This window comes from Cryptomeria japonica, chromosome 11, assembly GCF_030272615.1.
Source record: "Cryptomeria japonica chromosome 11, Sugi_1.0, whole genome shotgun sequence".
Lineage (NCBI taxonomy): Eukaryota > Viridiplantae > Streptophyta > Pinopsida > Cupressales > Cupressaceae > Cryptomeria > Cryptomeria japonica.
The window spans coordinates 712,696,893-712,715,550 of record NC_081415.1 but is presented as its reverse complement, the minus strand read 5'-3'; the positions used below and the strand labels follow the sequence as shown (position 1 = coordinate 712,715,550).

Here is an 18,658-nt window from a genome sequence, read left to right as displayed (position 1 = left end):
TAATAATGATTTAATATTATAACCAAAATGATAAGTTTAAAAATCTTTTATACAATTTTAAAAAAAAATAAAAAAAAATACTAACATCAGTAGATTTCCACAATCCATTCGATTAATAGTGTATGCTTTTGTATTCGATTGTGTGAGAAGTTTTTGCATCAACATTTCGAATCACACTCCATGATCCATCATCACGGTGATAGAGAGCATAAAGAGATCGATTGTGTGAGAATTTTTTGTATCAATGTTTCAGATTACACTCTGTGATCCATCATCAAGATGATAGAGAGCATAAGGAATTTCTCACACAATCGAATCTAGAAGCATACCCTTTGCATAAGGAGATCGATTGTGTGAATTTTTTTTGCATCAACGTTTCAGATTACACTCCCTGATCTAACACAATCGAATCCAGAAACATACACTTTTATAAATACACTTTTGATTTTTTCTAAATATCCATAGAAAACTTCCAAGAACCTGGTTCAACATAATTTTCAAATTCCATGATAAGATTTGGTCATAGAGATGGTAAAGGTGTAGCCCCATGCCATTGTTGAGTGTTGGGGAAATGATTCGAGCCAATAGTGGGTCCCTTTTTTAACCTTTCAATTTTGTCTAGTAAATTGACGGCCTTTTTCTCATCACACACCTCTCTCTTTCCCTCGAAAAGCGGGGAACGAAAACTAGAAAGTCCAAGTGAAATCAAATTGTATTGATTGGGTCCCATCATTCTCCATTACTCTATAAATACCCATCATGAAACCCGCCTCATTCCACACCCGCGGTTCGAACTCGCGATCATCTGCTAAGTAGAATCAAGTGTCTGTTATTTTACTAAAACAAGAGCTCCAGTAGTATTGTTGCATACAGGTGGTGGTTTGCAGATTTGCAATCGCGGTTTTGATTCGCGTTACCTCCCGCGAAGGCGAAGCGGTTTCAGGAAACACAGAAAAAATGAGCACAGAAAAGGAGAGGGAGAGCCATGTTTACATGGCCAAGTTAGCCGAGCAGGCCGAGCGATATGACGGTAACCCAAATTGAATGCTTCCAATGTCTTATATTTTTTTCATTTTTCTTCTGTTGTTTAGGGTTTGACTAAGGATTGGCAGTTTTTTAAGGTTAGTTTGTTAATTGTTACGTTCAGATCTTTTTTAGTTCGCGTCAAGTCTCTTTGACAGTCTCTGCAGCCAATTTGGGAGACTATTTTCTTTGGTTCGATTTTTTTTGAAATAGAAAAATTTCTTTTGGAGTCTCTAAACGATGCACAGATCAGAAGGTTAGAAAACGAGATTATATGGCAGTGTTAGGTAGGGTTGTGCCAAGCTTTTTCTTTGCATAGACATGATTAACATGCGTTTTAGGATTTTTTGGGGTTCGATGAAGATGCCTTTAGGTTTGTTTCTATGGTCGAAGAGGTAGATGAGGTTCTAGAGTACACTATACCTCGAAGTGGTATTAGGGTTTTTAATAGTGGGGGAATAAGCAATTGATGTCTGTCTTGTGGCTCGTGACGATGTTGGTTTGCCCTAAGTTATGGGATTGAGCTACATAACAGCTGCATGCATCTGGCGATTTCTATTGAAATTGTTAGCAGTAAATTGTTTTTTGAGGGATTGAGTGACTTGTATATGAATTGGTGTAGATTCCTGGATGGCATTGTAATGCGTCTAGCGGATTTCTTTGTTTACGGTTTTCCTTATATCCTTACTTTAAGATTTGAAGTGATTGATTTTTCGAATATGTCAATAGACGAGGTTTACTTGAAGGCTTTGGATGCCTTGCATATTTATTAAAGTCCAATGGGCCCCTTTGTTTAGCATTGCTAGGTCAGGATTCTGATATTTTCTTGTTAAGAAATGTGAAAGGCTGGTTACTTTCCAATTTTTGTCTGCAAAAGAGTTTCACTTTAGGATAATTTCTAACTGTATGTACAAATGTTCATTACCCACTTTTTGTGTTCTTCAAAAGATAAAGAAAAGAGGGTTGAGATTAGCAATGCTACATTGCAGAAATATTTCACTTTTTGTGTTCTTCAAAGGATAAAGCAAAGAGGGTTGAAATTAGCAATGCTTAAGTGCAGAAATAGTTTCTTTATTACTTAGAAGCAATGATGCTGACTTGGCTTGAAATCTCTGATGGAGATGTATGGTTTCCAACCTTTGTATAAGACCATATTGATAGCTCACCTTCAGCTTGAAATTAGTCAGCAAGCTGTGGTAACATTCGTAATTTTTCAAGGCTACAAACGTGATTGTGGGGAGTATAAATTTTGTTTGCCATCATAGATTTAGTTATTTGTTCATGTCAAGTTGCTTCAATATGTAGGTACTCTCTTCTGATAGATAACTCTATCACGGATGCTTATGTTTAGCTTTCTGATTTTAGACAATCCATTGTTTTATTGGATCTGTAAAACTTAAAAGGAACCTTCACAATTATTACATTTTAAATCAAAACTGCAAATTTTATGAATTGAACTGAGTACTTGAAAGCCTACGAAATTCCATGTTAGTGAGGAATTGTGTCAATCTCCATATCAGCAGACATATTAAGTGGCCATAGAGCCTCGCCCCAAGAGTGAACCAGGCAGTTGACAGGATTGAGCCACTAACATTTTCTGAAATCAAATTTTTGGATGCGAGAATGTTATGTATAACCCAGATGCGAATATCTCTTACCACCTTGTTGGCTGCTAGTACTTCAAGGTCTGAAATTCAGTGATAACTGTAACTTCACATTGCCTAATCAGAGTCAACAAGATCAAGGTTTTTCTTGTTGGTCCGAACTCCGAACCACATCAACGGAGGGGCCTATTTTCTTTTAGTTTATTGGTTTATCCAGACTTTTATTGGCCCAGGCTAGAGTTATGCTCTTGAAAATTTTGTGGTAAGATGCTGCTTGCTTCAACTCAGCATTCATGTTGCCCAAGTCTGCAGGTTTTTACATAGGCTATAAGCTAATTAGCTGAATTCTAATCAGATATGGGCACATGGGTGTGGAATGCTGGTATGATGTTTTTTTAGACTGGGCAGATGCTGGGTACCTCTGTACAAAAGACATACAAATCATAAATATGTATACATATTTGCAGCTTAAAGTCAGGAATTAAGTTCAGAATACCACATCATGTCTTTCCTAAACAAAATGACCATAAATATTACAAAGACAGTATAGTAATTTGATATCGAGTTGGCAAACTCTAATTTCATGATAGACATTCATTACTCAATATCAAGATAATACAATCAGTAATTGGTGTCATATGGGTCGTCAGCAAGATCACATCATCATCATCATTGACATTAGATGATGTGGGTAAATTAGAAGAACCGCAAGCAGCCATACTGCCACTCCTAGTAAAGTATGCTGGCTATCTGGTTAATCAAAAAGTGAAGATTGTGTGGCAGCAGGAACATCCAAATCAGCTCACTCTGGTCTACATCCCACAAATTGGTCACCCCTTCCTTTTAATAATTTATGTTTGTACATAAGAAGGTGCAAGTTGGAAAGCATGTAAACTAGCCACTTTGCTTCTTTGATGCCAATTGGTTGTGCTTCATTAAGTAGATGAAGGTTATGTATTCCAATTCTTCTCAGATGAAGAGGAACTAGCAACCTATTGAGGCAAACTTAGATGGGAATTAGGGTCTTTACCAAAAGTATTGCTAGTCATTGTGTGATTGATTACATTATCTTAAACTATTTTATAAGCTGTTATGCTACCCTTTAAACCTGTTATTTAAATGGTTAAATAAGATGCATAGTTAAAGATTTAAAACTAAAAATAATTGAATTTGCATAGCTTGATTAATCCGACTTGTGAACCCTATTGTTCTATGGACTTTTATGGTATGGTATGAAGGAGGTGATTAGAGTCATTTGAATTCATTCTTGATGTAGTATTTTCCTAGCTTCTAATGAAGCGTGACTCCTCAAATATTCTTCTGAGATGGTGTTAAACACAATTCCCTTTCACACTTTTAAACCCCACTAAAATATTTTTCAATTGTTGCACTATTTTCCTAGCTTCTAATGAAGCGTGACTCCTTAAATATTCTTCTGAGATGGTGTTAAATACAATTCCCTTTCACAATTTCGAACCCCATTAAAATATTTTTCAATTGTTACACAAAACACTGCGGTTGCAAGCAGCTGATAAAAAATTGTCCAGCCTGAGGTCACTCTTGCAGTGATGCAGTGGGAGTGCCGATGTCTGTGTGATGAACCCTTGCTGCTTCAACTCTTCAACCTGCTGTAATTTGTAGATCTTCTTTGTAATTTTTAATTATTAAGATGGTCTTTCAGAAATAGACAGAAGTTGCAGAAGAGGGTTTCTTTAATTTGCAACACATATTGAATAATACATGAATTTAATCAACTGAAACAATGAATTGGAGAATTTAGAAACATACCCGTATGTCCTTAGCCAACTTATTAAAAAGAAAGAATAAATCAGCAACTTACAAAGTTCTGATTTTTATTCAGGAACAATTCAGTTCGGCTCTTATTTAAATACCAAGACACCCAAACAGTGGAAGATGGTGCCAATAAATGAGCAAACTGTGTGTTTGGGAAAAGAAGCCTCCAAACCACAGAAGAATCAACAACAAAACAGTAAATAGGAAAACCCTACAACAAATCTGCCTTGTAAGAAGCCAAATCTGCCCCAATTCAATTCAATTTGACTTCTGAATGAAGCCAACCAAGCTGCAACAATTCGATTGATCTTTCACAATCTCAAAGCTACTGAATTCCGAAGAATGCACGCTCTCCAAAACAGGTCCAAACCCTAGCCGCCATAGCCAAGTGCTCAGAAGAAAATGTCAAATGCTCAATATCAAGAATGAGGTTTAATTTCCATCTTGGCTGCCTAAATACCCAAAAGGTGCGATTTTTGGCAATTAGGGATTTAAAAATAATAACTTGCGTTTAGGGTTCCCAACTTAACCCTAAAAGCAACACCTAGCTTAGGAGATAATAAATTTTCACTTAAATAAATTTAAGTGATGCACTTTATGATTTTATATTAATATTTCATTAAAATATAAATTGCCTGTGGAACCACTTAAAAATTCATATCTCTCTCATTATTGCTCGGGAACGGAATCTGTCAGAAGCTAGGGCCACAGTTCACCATGCCAATGAAAATAGGACCATGTCTATTTTTAGCAATTTTTCCCTAAAAAATAGGAAATCCTTATAAAGTGTCAGAAACTGATGAAACGAAGACCAGAACTGAACTCAACACTGAACTAGAACAAATAGACAGACCACTCCTCAAGATACTGCATTACTGACCCCTTTATCCATACTCTGTTAGCTTACAAGGGTCCAAAAATAGGCTAACTCCTCAATCCCAAGTCCCTGACTAGGATGGGGACATTACAGTCTGCTGCCAGGAAATGCCCCAGAACTGTTTTGGAATCATCCCTTTCAGGCCAATTTAGTAACTTAGGTTATGGGGATTGCAATACCGTATGATAAGGAATGTCTTGAGTTTTGCAAAAGCAACAAAACTCCAAAATTCCTTTATTTAATGTAAGATAGCCAGCATATGCTGCTATAGCCATGTTAGTGGAATCGCCATAGAAACTACTAATATGCCCAAGTCTGACTGCCCATGATGCAAGAAAGTCTGTACTTGCACGAGTTGCATCAGTCTAATCTAATCAAGGAAAGGGCTTCTCTTTCCAAATAATGATTATGTGTGAAATTAATCACTGAGCTGATCTACTCTGATTGAATTTATGAGGATATGATCTGTACTCCAATGATATGTCAAGACAGCATGCTCTCGAAAGTTTTAAACAACAAAGCCCATGTGTTTTCTATTTAATGGATTTGTAATATTTTCTATGATATCTTGGTTTGAAAAGTTTTGCTGTGAAAAGTGAAATGGGCTAACTACTGACAGTTCAAAGTAAGGGATACCCTTTTTTTATTCAACTGATGTTTTTTTATATTGTTCTTTTGTTAACAAATATTCTGCTCATACAAGCATCAACATAAGACCAATACAAGCTTCTGTGAGAACAAACATTAGACTAATACCGGCTCCTTTTGAGCAATCACACTAGACACTACCTATGGAAGACCAAGAGTCGCAACTTGGAAATCCACTTATTAGAAACAGCCTCCAAATTAGAAGCCAGCTATGGGAGACTGAGAGTTGCAACTTAGAATTCCATATTAGATGCCCCATTGGGATTTGAACTTGGGCCTCCACATTGAGAACTCAATGTTTTAACCAATTAAGTTCAACCCCTTGGACATTCAACTGCTGTTTTATATTATGGGATGCTATGATAGGCTACATAACACGGGAAAATATAATATTGGTAAACTATTTTGACTGGGGATCATCATAAGTTAGTATTTTGACTGGGGATCATCATAAGTTAGTTATTCATTACTTGAGTCTGCAAGAGATGATAAAATGTCACTCAAGTGGAATTTACTTAATACCCAGGCCTTACCTTTTTTATGAAGGTAACATGATAAGTACTAGTAGTATGTATAACTATGATGTGACTAGTTTTATTTAAATCATTGTTACCAAATCTGTCTAGATCTGGTTTGAATCTTGCCTGAACTGGTTCATATTAGTCCATATCCGGATTTTTGGGACTGATTGGATTTGTCTGATTAGGTATGAACTTTTCAATTCCTATAAAATTTTACCTTTTTTTGGAAGAGGCTGATTTGCCAAAATCCTCCTCTCCCTAAGCTTGAGTGCATCATCTATTATGTATGCTATACGAGTCATTTGTCTTATCATGTAGGCCCAGCCAGCACTTGTGGTGTGTTGCTCTAAAACTCCCTTTTCTCCGCAGAGAGCCCTTCCCATGCCACCGTCTTTTCAATCGAATTCATGATTGAGTCAAATTTTTAAAAACTGGAATATGATTTAAATCATTCTCAACTGTAGATTCATAAGGCAAGTTTGTTGATGCTTTAATTTGAATCTGTCCACCATTTCTGTCTGGGCTCTAGCAGCAATACATGCAGAATTTCTACAAGTGCATAGAGTTCGAAACTAATACACAGTGATTGGGAACATAAGTTCTGCATATGTTGAACACAATTCTGATAATATTCCTTTTACCAAATTGTATGGATGTCCTGTTTTTTATTCTGTCCCTGATACTTAGAATTTGGTTTCTAGTTATATTTAGTTAATTCCTTTGACTGAATCGGAGGAATCTTTTGCAGAGATGGTGCAGTCAATGAAGAATGTTGCCGAATTGGACCTGGAGCTAACTGTGGAGGAAAGGAACTTGCTTTCTGTTGGCTATAAAAATGTTATTGGTGCTAGGAGGGCTTCATGGCGTATCATGTCATCAATTGAGCAGAAGGAAGAAGCTAAGGGGAATGAGCAGAATGTTAAACGGATCAAAGAGTACCGACAGAAAGTGGAGGATGAACTCAGTAAAATATGCAACGATATTCTATCTACAATTGATGAACATCTACTTCCTTCTTCCACATCAGGAGAATCTACTGTCTTTTATTACAAGATGTAAGTTCTGCTGTTGTCATTTGTTCTTTTATGCAGTTAAGAGGTATTCCACATTGTTCAGTTTTACTCTGTCTTGGTCATTGGATGCTACGATGAGGACTATTTGGTGTATTTTTTCCATTTATCTACAAGCACTATTATAAAAATTTTCTTGCAAAATGTACTGACAGAATCTCGTGCTATACTATTGTATCATTTTACATTAATGGAGGATTACTTGCATCATTCTTTCTTACTACTTATGAGAATCTGTTTTGTTTGCTATTTTGTCTACTTTTTCGTAGGTGAGAATGATTTTTTGGAGTTGAACATGATCATGGCCTTTCACAAATGGTTGTTGAATTCTGTGTACAGGTGTTTTTAAATCCCGAACATTTAAAACTCTTCATATGTTTCTCAATGATTGTATCAGGAAAGGAGATTACTACCGATATCTTGCCGAATTCAAAAGTGGAAATGAAAGGAAAGAGGCTTCTGACCAATCTTTGAAGGCTTACCAGGTGTTTTGAAAATTGCATAGTGTTATAATGATATCTCTGATCCTATAGACATGTTTTTATTTGGACAAAATTATAAATAAAAAAATCCTGTATTCTTTTTGTCACATGACATGCAATTCCTGGATGGGCTTAATGAAGCTACTTCTTTGGTATTGCAGGCTGCTTCAAATACTGCAGCTACAGATCTACCTCCCACTCATCCTATCAGACTTGGCTTAGCACTGAACTTTTCAGTTTTCTATTATGAGATTCAGAATTCACCTGAAAGGTGAGTTGAAGTGGTTGTTTCAGTCCATAATATGGTAATTTGTTAATTAAATTTTTAAAAGATATCATTATCTTTACAAATTATAAAACAGCAGTTTGTTTATTACTCAGTGTCTAAAATGTTGCCAAGATGGTTTGATTTCCCAAGTACTGCATTTATTTTAATTTGTTTAATTATTCAGTAATTGCATTCAATTGCTTGAAATCTTCATTGTTGTCATGCAATTATTGGGTGTTTGCTACAGAGCTTGTCACTTGGCAAAACAAGCTTTTGATGAAGCCATTGCAGAGCTTGATACGCTTAGTGAGGAGTCATACAAGGACAGTACACTGATAATGCAATTATTGAGAGACAATCTTACTTTGTGGACTTCAGATTTGCAAGAAGACGGAGGTCAGTTAATGCTTTAATTATGGGTTTATAATTTGGCTTCAGATTTTATTTTAGAATGTATTCTATAATTTTCTAGCTCACAGTTTTTATAGGTTTTAAATTTTAATTGGCTCTTGATTTAAAAAAGGAGGATGTGTAGTAGACTGTGGTTTCCCAAAAATGAATTCAAAGCTTCCTAAATAATTGTAAACAGGGTAGTAAATATCTTTTAATCACATTTCAAGTCAAAATGGGTTATCAGCTATGTTAAACAAAACATTTTGTATTTGTACCAATTAAGTTAGACCCTTCGGCTGTCATGGTTTTTACTGTTTGACATGAAGCATTTTAATAGTTTTCTGGTTCTGGTTGAGCCCTTTAATATGCTTATGTTCTATCCATTGTTTAATGCAACTCAAATGATTTCTTTTAGCCATAATTTTGGAAATAGACGAATGCAACGAGTGTGTTTGGAAGTCTTTCCAAAAATGTTATCTAGTATCCTATTTATACAAATCAAATCTATTTGTTCAGGTTTCAGCCATCATATATTTAACTAACTGAAATACAATAATAGGTTCAGATTGTGGCTGGAAATATAAATATGGCCATTGTACAATCATTTTGTGAATGGAACTTTTCTGATGCCCCTCCTTATAGATTAAGGCCCATGGTTATTGAATAATTTCATTACAAGAATATGGAATCCATTGCTGGACCTGTATCCACAGTATCTGGTGAGTACATTTGTACGAAATCTAGTGGTATCCTCATTGCTTTTCTTGTGTAACCTAGTTTGATTGGTGATCCCATTCCTGTACTGTTTCCTGTACTGTTTCCTGTACTCGCCTGTATCCTGGTAACTACAGATTAGGCCATGAAGGTTTACTGGTTTAGGATCTTTCAATGACATTCACATCCTTTCAATTCCTTTGTGTTCATCTTCTTATGTGTTCTGATTGATGCTGTAATCTCAAGGTCCCATGACAAGACCAACTCACTTTTTCTCTTTAACTTTCTTTTTGTCTTTAATCTTCTTTGGTTACCACATTGTTCACTTGATGGCAGTGTGCATCACTTACACTATATTCCTCCTATGAACACGATTCTCCTTATTCTGGACACATGTTTTGTTAAAATTTGTCAACTGGTCCTTTCTTTTTGTTTCAAGAGGGGGAAAGGAAGGCATCTTTTTTGCTATGATTGTGCCCTCTTTCTATGGGTAGTTATATTATCTCTCCTTTGGGATATTCCTATCAGCGGCTGTCTGAGCTCTCTTAAGTTCTTTGGAACTCTACCAGACATTGTGATCTTGACGGTGATCTTGCTAGCAAGATCCAAAAAAGGATTGCTATGGCCTTTTATCCACTTCACATCCTTTCAATATCCTATGACTGATGCCCTTATCTCCAACATATTCTCGGCCCATCAAATTTTTGTCCTTTTAGAATTGTCTATTATATACCCACCCACTTTTCTTCTCAATTTTACTATTAATGATACTTTTTGATTTATTTGTCGTAAAGTTTTAGCCTTCAATCTTAGTTGGACCCTTGCCTTTTTGTCACTCACATGTTTGAGTCATTAATTCATGACACAGATTTGACTTTAATTCCCTATGCCAGGAACATCAAATTTTGTTTTCAATCCTGCTTCCAAAATGAACCCTTTATAGTTAAGATTCTCCCATACTTACTGATTTAACCTGTTGGTTTATAGCATGTTTTAAGGTCCAAAGCTGAATTTATCTTGAATATTGTTGAGACCTTTTTCACACATCGCCCCATTGCAAATGGGGACCCCTTGTTTTTGCTTTTTAGGGTTTTGCCTTGGTGTTGTAACGGCTAATCACTAGTCTTTTTGCAATGAGGAGTTAGAGTTTTTAGATGGTCATCCAGGTCAAGTAGGGAAATCATGCTCGAAACAATGTCTGGACATGATCAAGTGCTGAGAAGGCCCGGAGAATGAAAAACGCAACTGCTTAGGGTCAATTCTGACACCTTCCTATTTTTGCGCAATTTTGCTTTTTTGGCACTTTGGGACCAATCCGGTAAGCAGCTTTTTTGCCTGTTTTTTTGCTTTTTGTTTTTTTTCAGCTTTTTTGAAAGTTGACCTAGGATTGTGTCCCTCAGATCATGGCGACAACATTCCTATCTTCAGAATCAAAATTTTATTTCTCCAAGTATAAAAAGCAAGGGAAAATTTCTAGGCGAAGTATTGTTCAAGATGTTCCAGGCAAATGAAAATTCATCCATGGCAAAAGAGGACTATGTCTCAAGCAAGTTCAAAGTGTGCTATCAATGATGTTTGCAATGGCCAAGCAACTGTGAAGTCCACCTTGCACAATGGCATGCAAGTCATGAAGTCTGCCTTGCACAATGGCATGCCAATGTTGAAGTCCGCCCAACTTGAAAAGAAAAAAACAATATGCAAGACAAGAGCCAAGTTCGCCACAAAGTGGCAAGCAAACTACAAAGTCCGCCAAGGAGAGGATAAGAAAATTGGCCAAGTATTGATACTCTAGGGAGAAAATTTCAGAAAACTGGCTAAGTATTGATACCTTGGGGAGTGAAATTCAGAAAATTGGCTGAGTATTGATACCTTGGGGAGAAAAATTTAGAAAATTGGTTAAGTATTGATACTTTGAAAGAAAATAAAATTTGAAAATTTGGTTAAGTGTCAAGGAAATGTCTTGCCTAAGCGCCAAGACAAAGCAAGACAATGTCCAAGGCAATGGCAAAGTCTGCCTAGACAAATCATACAATTGGCTTGACCAAGTGTCAAGTCTGCCATGCCACAAGTTGGAAATGTCCAATCTATCATGAAGTTCGCCAAGACATGGCTTGCCAAGGTGCCAACTCCGTCAAGAATGGCTTATGGATGTGCCAAGTCTGCCCAAGGAGAAATGAAGTTTCAAGGAGAAATTAAGTTCGGCTGGCCAAGGAACCAAGTCCGCCAAGAGAAGCTAGCAAGATGGCTTGCCAATGGTGAAGTCTGGCCAAGGTTGAAGTATAGATGGCATGACAATGTAGCAAGTCCGCCTTGACACTTAGAAGAAAATGGAATGATCAAATGCAAAGTCCGCCTTGCATGAAGGCACATGAAGTCCGCCAAAGGGTTAGAAATGGCATGGAAACACTTAAACTCCGCACATGAAGGAGAAAGAATGGCCTAAGGCCACATGAAGTCCGCCATCTTGAAGTTGGAAATAGCATGACCCCACATGAGCTCCGCCAAGGTCATGAAATGAATGTCCCAACACATGGAAAACTCTGTCATGAAAAGATTTGACTAGGTTTGGAAGTCACAAAAATTTATCCAACACTTCGAAAATTTCCTAAATACGTGAAGAACTTAAAAAAAATTCCTTGCTAGAACATGGACAAGATGAAGACAAGTTGTGAAGTGGTGCCATGGGACAAAAATAGAAAATTTCTTTTGAAGGGATTAAGTTGTCATTTTAAGGAAGATGAGAAGGAGACCAGGTTCGATGAACCCATAAAAATGTAAAGATGCTAAATTGTTTGAACTTTTCAACCTTATATCAATTTCAACATCACATTTCACTTTCATTGTTTCTCAAGGTTGAAAATTGAAGAGTTCTCTCTCCCAAGTTCAAGGAAGGAATATTTTCGAAGACATTAAGTGGGTTTTTGATAAAAGGAAGAATTTATCAAGAATTTTACCTTGTTGGATAGATTTCTTCCATTTTTACTGATTTTTTTACAGAAATTTAATCTTATGACAGGCTGAAGATCAAATTTTAAGACAAAAAAGGTTCAAAATCAGGGTTAAAACTTTAAAGTTTACTTGAAAATAATGTTGATTTTCCATGTTGCTTGCAAGTAGTAGATGACCACTCAAGGAGGACTCTCGAGAAAAGTCCAAATGAAGTTTCAAGAAAATAGGAACTCCCAACCTGTATTCTGAAGACAAATCTACAAGCAAGGTTCGTTTGAGCATAGAGATGGCCAAAATCTTGGCTAAAATTGAAAGGTCCACATGAAGGTGTTACAAAATGAAATTGAATAGCCAAAATTTGGCTAAGCATGGGAAATACATCACAAAGAAAATTCCAATTTCCTCTATTGTGGCGAAAGTACAGAGGAATTCTTCTCCAAATTCAAGGTACTTGAAATAATTTCAAGGCATCAAGAAAGAAGAGTCGTCAAACTTGGTGAAAATATAGAAAATATTTTTTTGACTTCTTGGGGATTTCATCTACAATCCTAGACCTATTGAAGCAATCAGGGCAACTTGAGGGATTTCATCTCGTGAGGAATTGAAGACAAACTCCCAATCAGAATCAAATGGAGACGAGGAATATTTTAAACAAATTTCCATCAATCTAGTTCAAGTAGGAGGAATTTCAAAGCAATTAGGAAAGAAAATTTTAATAACATCAAGTCTAGACATCTGCTCCGAGGGGAGACTTCTAGACCTCAAAGATTCAAATGCAGGTGAGAAGAAGAGATCAAAATCTTGAAAGGAATATGAGCTCGAAGTTAGGAAGAAGCAAGCGCAAAGGACAGAGTCATCAACAAGGAAAGATATTCTAAGTCAAGTACATGGAAAAAGAACAAAGTAACCAAGGAGGACATCCAACACACTGAGGTGGTGCCTTGTGATCTTCCAACCAATCAAATTGTTCCAAGTCAACATGTCCAAGTTCAATGAACCTAACTTATCCACGCAAGCTTCTAGAAGGCACACTACACAATGCAACAACTTTTTATTGTATTCTTCGTTTATATTTAGCAGAAGGACAAGTGTCCCCAAATGTAATTTTCTCATTGGTCGAGAGGTAGTTAGTTGTAACAAACCCTAATTAGGGTTTTATTTTGTAATCTTGGCCGTTGATTTGAAATCAATCCTGGCCATTGAATTGTAGTTGAAGAGCCTATAAATTGAGCTCACCCCTCATTTGTAAAACATGGGAGCATGTTGCAAAACATGTTAAGATAAGCAAATTGTTGTTTATGACTGCCAAAATAATAAGTAATGCATTGTTCAAATTGATGGTGATTACTTCTATTATTTTGGAATTTGCATGGTTCTTATCCCCCATCATAGTTTAGATTTTATTTCATGTATGTTAGACGAATTCAAAATTTGATAAGTATTGATTAATGGTGAATCTTCCTCTCATACTTTTGATGAACATATGATTTTTGTTCATTGTGTAAAGTTAGTTTGAGCTTACTTTGTGGATGCTTAGCTTTTTTCATTGCGTGAAAATCATAAGCATGGCGAAGCAAAGCGTGGTTATTGTTTCACCTAGTCAATACCGTCTCTTGAATTCTTAGGAATAGATTAGAACTTCTAAACCCTTATCTCCTTAAGACAGAAACAATAGAGCTTCATTGTCTAGACCTTCATTGTGAATTGAACGAGCCGAGTGTAAGTCCCTTTATGTATTACCAGCATATCCCAACGCCCATTGAGCTTATCCACATGTCAAGACTTGACAAAAGAAACCTTGGAATCACCATATGATCTTCTCGCAATCTTAGCATATGTGGTGATTTTGTTCAAGAGAGGATAGAGTGTCTTTGACATTTTATTCTAATGTTCACCGAATGATAAAACATACACCAACAAATACCAATTTATTATTTAATTCATTCTCCATGTTATTTAAAAATTCTAATACAGAAATTCTTTGTAGGCATATTCTAGAAGTTTAGAATCTGCAAATATTGTTATTGCTATAATTCCACATCCTTAAAGTCCTCATTCCTTATTCTTGCAGCTTTGCTTGTATTTTCTTAAGTATATTCATTTTAGCTACCACTTTGATTTAACATTCCCGACGACTAATTATTTCCTCTATAATCAAGTTTCTGATGGATCATCATTTATCTGTATGAATTTATTGTTAGCAACAAACAGACCAGCAGATCCTGCGTGAGTAATGAAACTTCAAACTTGTGAAACCACCATTTGTTCAAGAGCATTCTCAAAAGTAAAGCATTTTAACCATTGTCAACTACCAAGTTGTATTCTACCAAATTGGAATTCCTTTAGAGGCAAAGAAGTACCATGCCTTTTCTTCTCTTAGAAATGAATATTATCCAAGAACAGATCCGAGGAACAAATAACATGATAGGAATTAACCTTATACACGTCCACAAGTATAGATTACCTCCACAAGTATAGATTAATCAAATTTGATTGCAATTTCATTGTTGTCAACTGCCGACATCAAAACAGTTTTTTGCTTCTCATAGGGCTTCTATCTACATGTGTAGCTCAAATCATGCACACTATATGGTATGTAATGCAAATGCCAGAGCTATGAGGCAGGGCTGGTACTGGCATAGGAGATGGGGATGGATACTGGTATTCCATTTTCAAAAGAAGTTGGAGATGGGTATTTGGAGACGACATAAAAAAGTGTGTATAATTATATTAAACTTCAAAAACTAAAAACTAGTCATGCTTAAATTTTGAAGTTAACATTTTGAAGTAATTAAATAGGTGCCAATAATATTCGAGAATAATTATTTTGCTATTTGATAATCATCATCATGATATAAACAATTGAATTTAAAGTTTTTTAATCACAATCACCTGGTGATGGCAATTCCATTTGTTTTAAAAACATGGTACTCTTATAGACAGCTTTATTTTCAGTTAACCGATGAAAATTCAATGCATGTAAATGTCTTAAACCTTATTTCTCTTTGCACTATCATCTCTTTGGAATTTGAGAAGAAAATATTCTGCTCTATAAACTTGTGAATCTTGATGCAGAAATTAGGAAATTACAAATATACCAGTGTATTACTTCAGCCCTTTTAACTCTTGTAGCTCCTGTCTACCACATATCAGTACTTGAAAACCCAGAGTAATTTATATGATATATCTTAGAAAACTCAACAAGAAGTTTTCCAAATTTCAAGAAATACGTCTAGGAGACATACAGAGATGCAAAAAACTTCATCCACAATAACTTCTGGAGAGGTATTCTTATGTGTCTCTGAGGTGGGGATGCATTGCCAATATGGGAGACACGTACCAGGGGTCAGGGGTATAAGTTTCCAGACAATTATTATAAATGTATGTGTAGATGTCATAATGCACATTTCCTTATTCATGGAGATGTTTTTCACATTTAGTGTGATTTTTGAGGAGATAGATTGTTTTCTGTTTTAATGGTAAACTACTTAAAACTCTACTTATTTGAATAAACAGTGACATACTCATATTGTCAACTGGTATGATAAATTTATAAAACATTTCCAATGATCAAAATTTCCCTGTTCTATCAAGTTGTTACGAAGCACTGCTCATATGTATGTGACAAACAGACGAGGAGATCTTGCCCAACAAATTTTGTCAACTTTTGTAACTGTCAACTTGTGTATTTGAAGTTTTAACTATTTTCACCGTCAAGCTTGCTCCTGTTGTTATTATCATCCAAGAACAGAACAGATGAACAAATAAAATAATGAGAATTGTCCTTTCACCACTTATATTTATCAATAATTTTAGTTGGCATCTGTTTCAAGAGGAAATAGATTGTTTACTTTTTCAAATATAAATTGTTCATCTATTATACATTTGAATAGAGCTAAGCTCTTTATTATTTATTCTACAATAGTAAATACTCGAAGGATTGTCCTCATTGATCTTTTAATGAAGGATTGCCCATGTCACCGCATTCCCAAAATGTACTGGAAGTCGTAATAATTAGTCATACTCACAATATTCAATTGGGAGAGCAAAAATATCCTTCATATTAACTAAAGGAATTGGGTTTTTGGGAGCCTATACTCAGAACTTGCATTGTTTTGATTTTTCCCTACACTGTTTAAAGCTTATAAATGAATGATTCGACTTGTATTGACAGGTGAAGAGCAGCCCAAGGGAGAAGAGATCAAAGTGGAAGACAGAGAAGTAAGTGAATGACTGTAATCAATTTAGAGCATTTCGTATGGTATGCATATTCTGTTTGCTCAAACTATATTTAGGGTAATAATATGTGCACACACATTTTCTTCATTTTGAAGCTTGATATTCACATTAGAAGGATTCATATCATTTTCTCTTGATGAATTTTGGCAGATCTAGTTCTGGTGGAGCTGAATGGCTGCTTTTTCAAGCAAATTGATGGTTTTGAGTCCTCATTATTCTTTTCTAATCCGTTTTTTGGTTGGTTCTGCGGTCTTGAGGATTGAAAATTGTATGGCTCTGTAAGTGTGTTTAGGGATCTTTCTGCAAAACTTTAAATATTCTAGCTAATGCTTTAGGAAATTTGTGTCTGTTTCTATAGAAACATATGAAGGGACTGAGGACCTATGTTTCTACTTTGGATTGGTTGGTTAGAAATTGTATCCAGTCTACCGGAATGAAATTTGTGGAGAGCATATTAAAAAAAACTTTTCGAGTTTTGAACTGATTAGTGAACTTTAGATGTATTTTTGACATTTGATGGGCGGTAATATATATTTTTTTGATTTCTTAAATACATATGAACCATGTAAATCATAAGATTGCTAATTTGGGTGTTTGAAGTTGTATTGTCAGTTTTAATTTTGTCGATTTATTTATGGTTGATGGTATCATGCACACTCAGTGGTATCATTTTCATGACTGAAGTTTCATGAAATCATTTGTTACCTTTCGTTCAGGATTTGGATTTTTTTGAGTGCATCGATTTCTTTGTGCTTTTGGTGTCTATCATGTATCTAAACTGTAAGATTTCTTTGATAGCTTAAAGTTTGTTGTGTATGTTATTGTAACATTGTTCTACAATGAAAAGGATTAAATTAGGATGACAGACGATAGGTAACTTTAATATCTGTTAAGACTGATTTGGCTTGTAGGACTGAATTCGATGTGTAGACTATGTAATTTGTATTGAATTATTTATTTATCTAATTTTGTAGTAGATTTTGTTTGCTTTCATGATCACTGGTCTCTTCCCAATGAAGAGGCCTTCACAATCATTGGTTACTATTGAATCAAATTAACTAAATAATGACAGCGTGTAGTGATGAAATCAACAGAAACATGCCATTTTCGATTTAGTTTTGAGCCCACCTTGGTGGAATGTCTTGTGTTTTGATTGGCGCCTGTTTCAATTCTAGTGCCTTCCTTGGCACGCTGTTGCCTTGCTATGAATAACTCTGATCTTTGCAACTATTTGAGCAGAACCTACCATTTACAACGTGGGAAAATTGGGTGTAATGGGTATTTAGGGCATATGCAACAGTAAAATCTTAGGCTGAGTTAACAAATGATGGTGGGCCTGTTTAGGGTGTGTGAGATCCTCTACGCCCAAGAAGAAATGATGTGTACAGTAATAAAGGTGCCTATTTGTAGCAGTCGACGAGTTAAGGTTAGGGTGATAAGAAATGTTTGATCGAGACAAAAGCACTTTGAATTTGAGAGAGATTATTGAGTGTCGTTCTATGTCGAAGGATATGAGTACAACATACGAGTGATGCCACTTTTTATACACATATAATTAACTACCCTTCCCAGTGGCTTTTGTACATTAGTTTCATATTATGTTTTTCTGAAAAAAAAACCAATTAGATTACATTAATTTTGACATTTTGGCTTAGTTGTCACAAGTAGGAACAATTAGTCTATTGAATTCATCTATAGTAGTTGGTCCAATTGCTCCCATGAATGCAAGTATTTTGGTTTTTTATTTTTTTCGTTTAAATAGAACTATTGATGTATCACAAGAAGTGAATTCCTATGGTGGTGCCTATTGGGTGCTAATTTTTTTTTTAAAACCATTTCTAATGCCCTCACCATGTACTCAATATTAATGTAATTTCATTCGCATTTGTACTCATTGTCTGATCGTTGAGGTTCATTTTCATGTGGCGTAGGGTTCACATGGTTCAATTTGGATGTGCATGGAAATGTACTTTAAATCTAAATGATCAAATTCAAGCTCTTCGAGTTTCCTCATCTATCTACTACTAATTTTAAACCATGTACTCAATATTAATGTAATTTCATTCGCATTTGTAC

General features: G+C 35.5%; 1 protein-coding gene across 1 annotated transcript; it reads left to right on the top strand.

The window, feature by feature from the left end:
* The first annotated feature begins 722 nt into the window (after nt 1-722).
* Nucleotides 723-17,133, top strand: LOC131061324 (14-3-3 protein 7). Its single transcript, XM_057994956.2, has 7 exons — nt 723-1,030; nt 7,216-7,522; nt 7,935-8,022; nt 8,181-8,290; nt 8,535-8,683; nt 16,518-16,564; nt 16,733-17,133. Exons 1-7 carry the CDS (start codon nt 958-960, stop codon nt 16,736-16,738), a joined length of 780 nt encoding a protein of 259 aa, XP_057850939.1. The 5' UTR covers nt 723-957; the 3' UTR covers nt 16,739-17,133.
* The last annotated feature ends 1,525 nt before the right edge of the window (nt 17,134-18,658 follow it).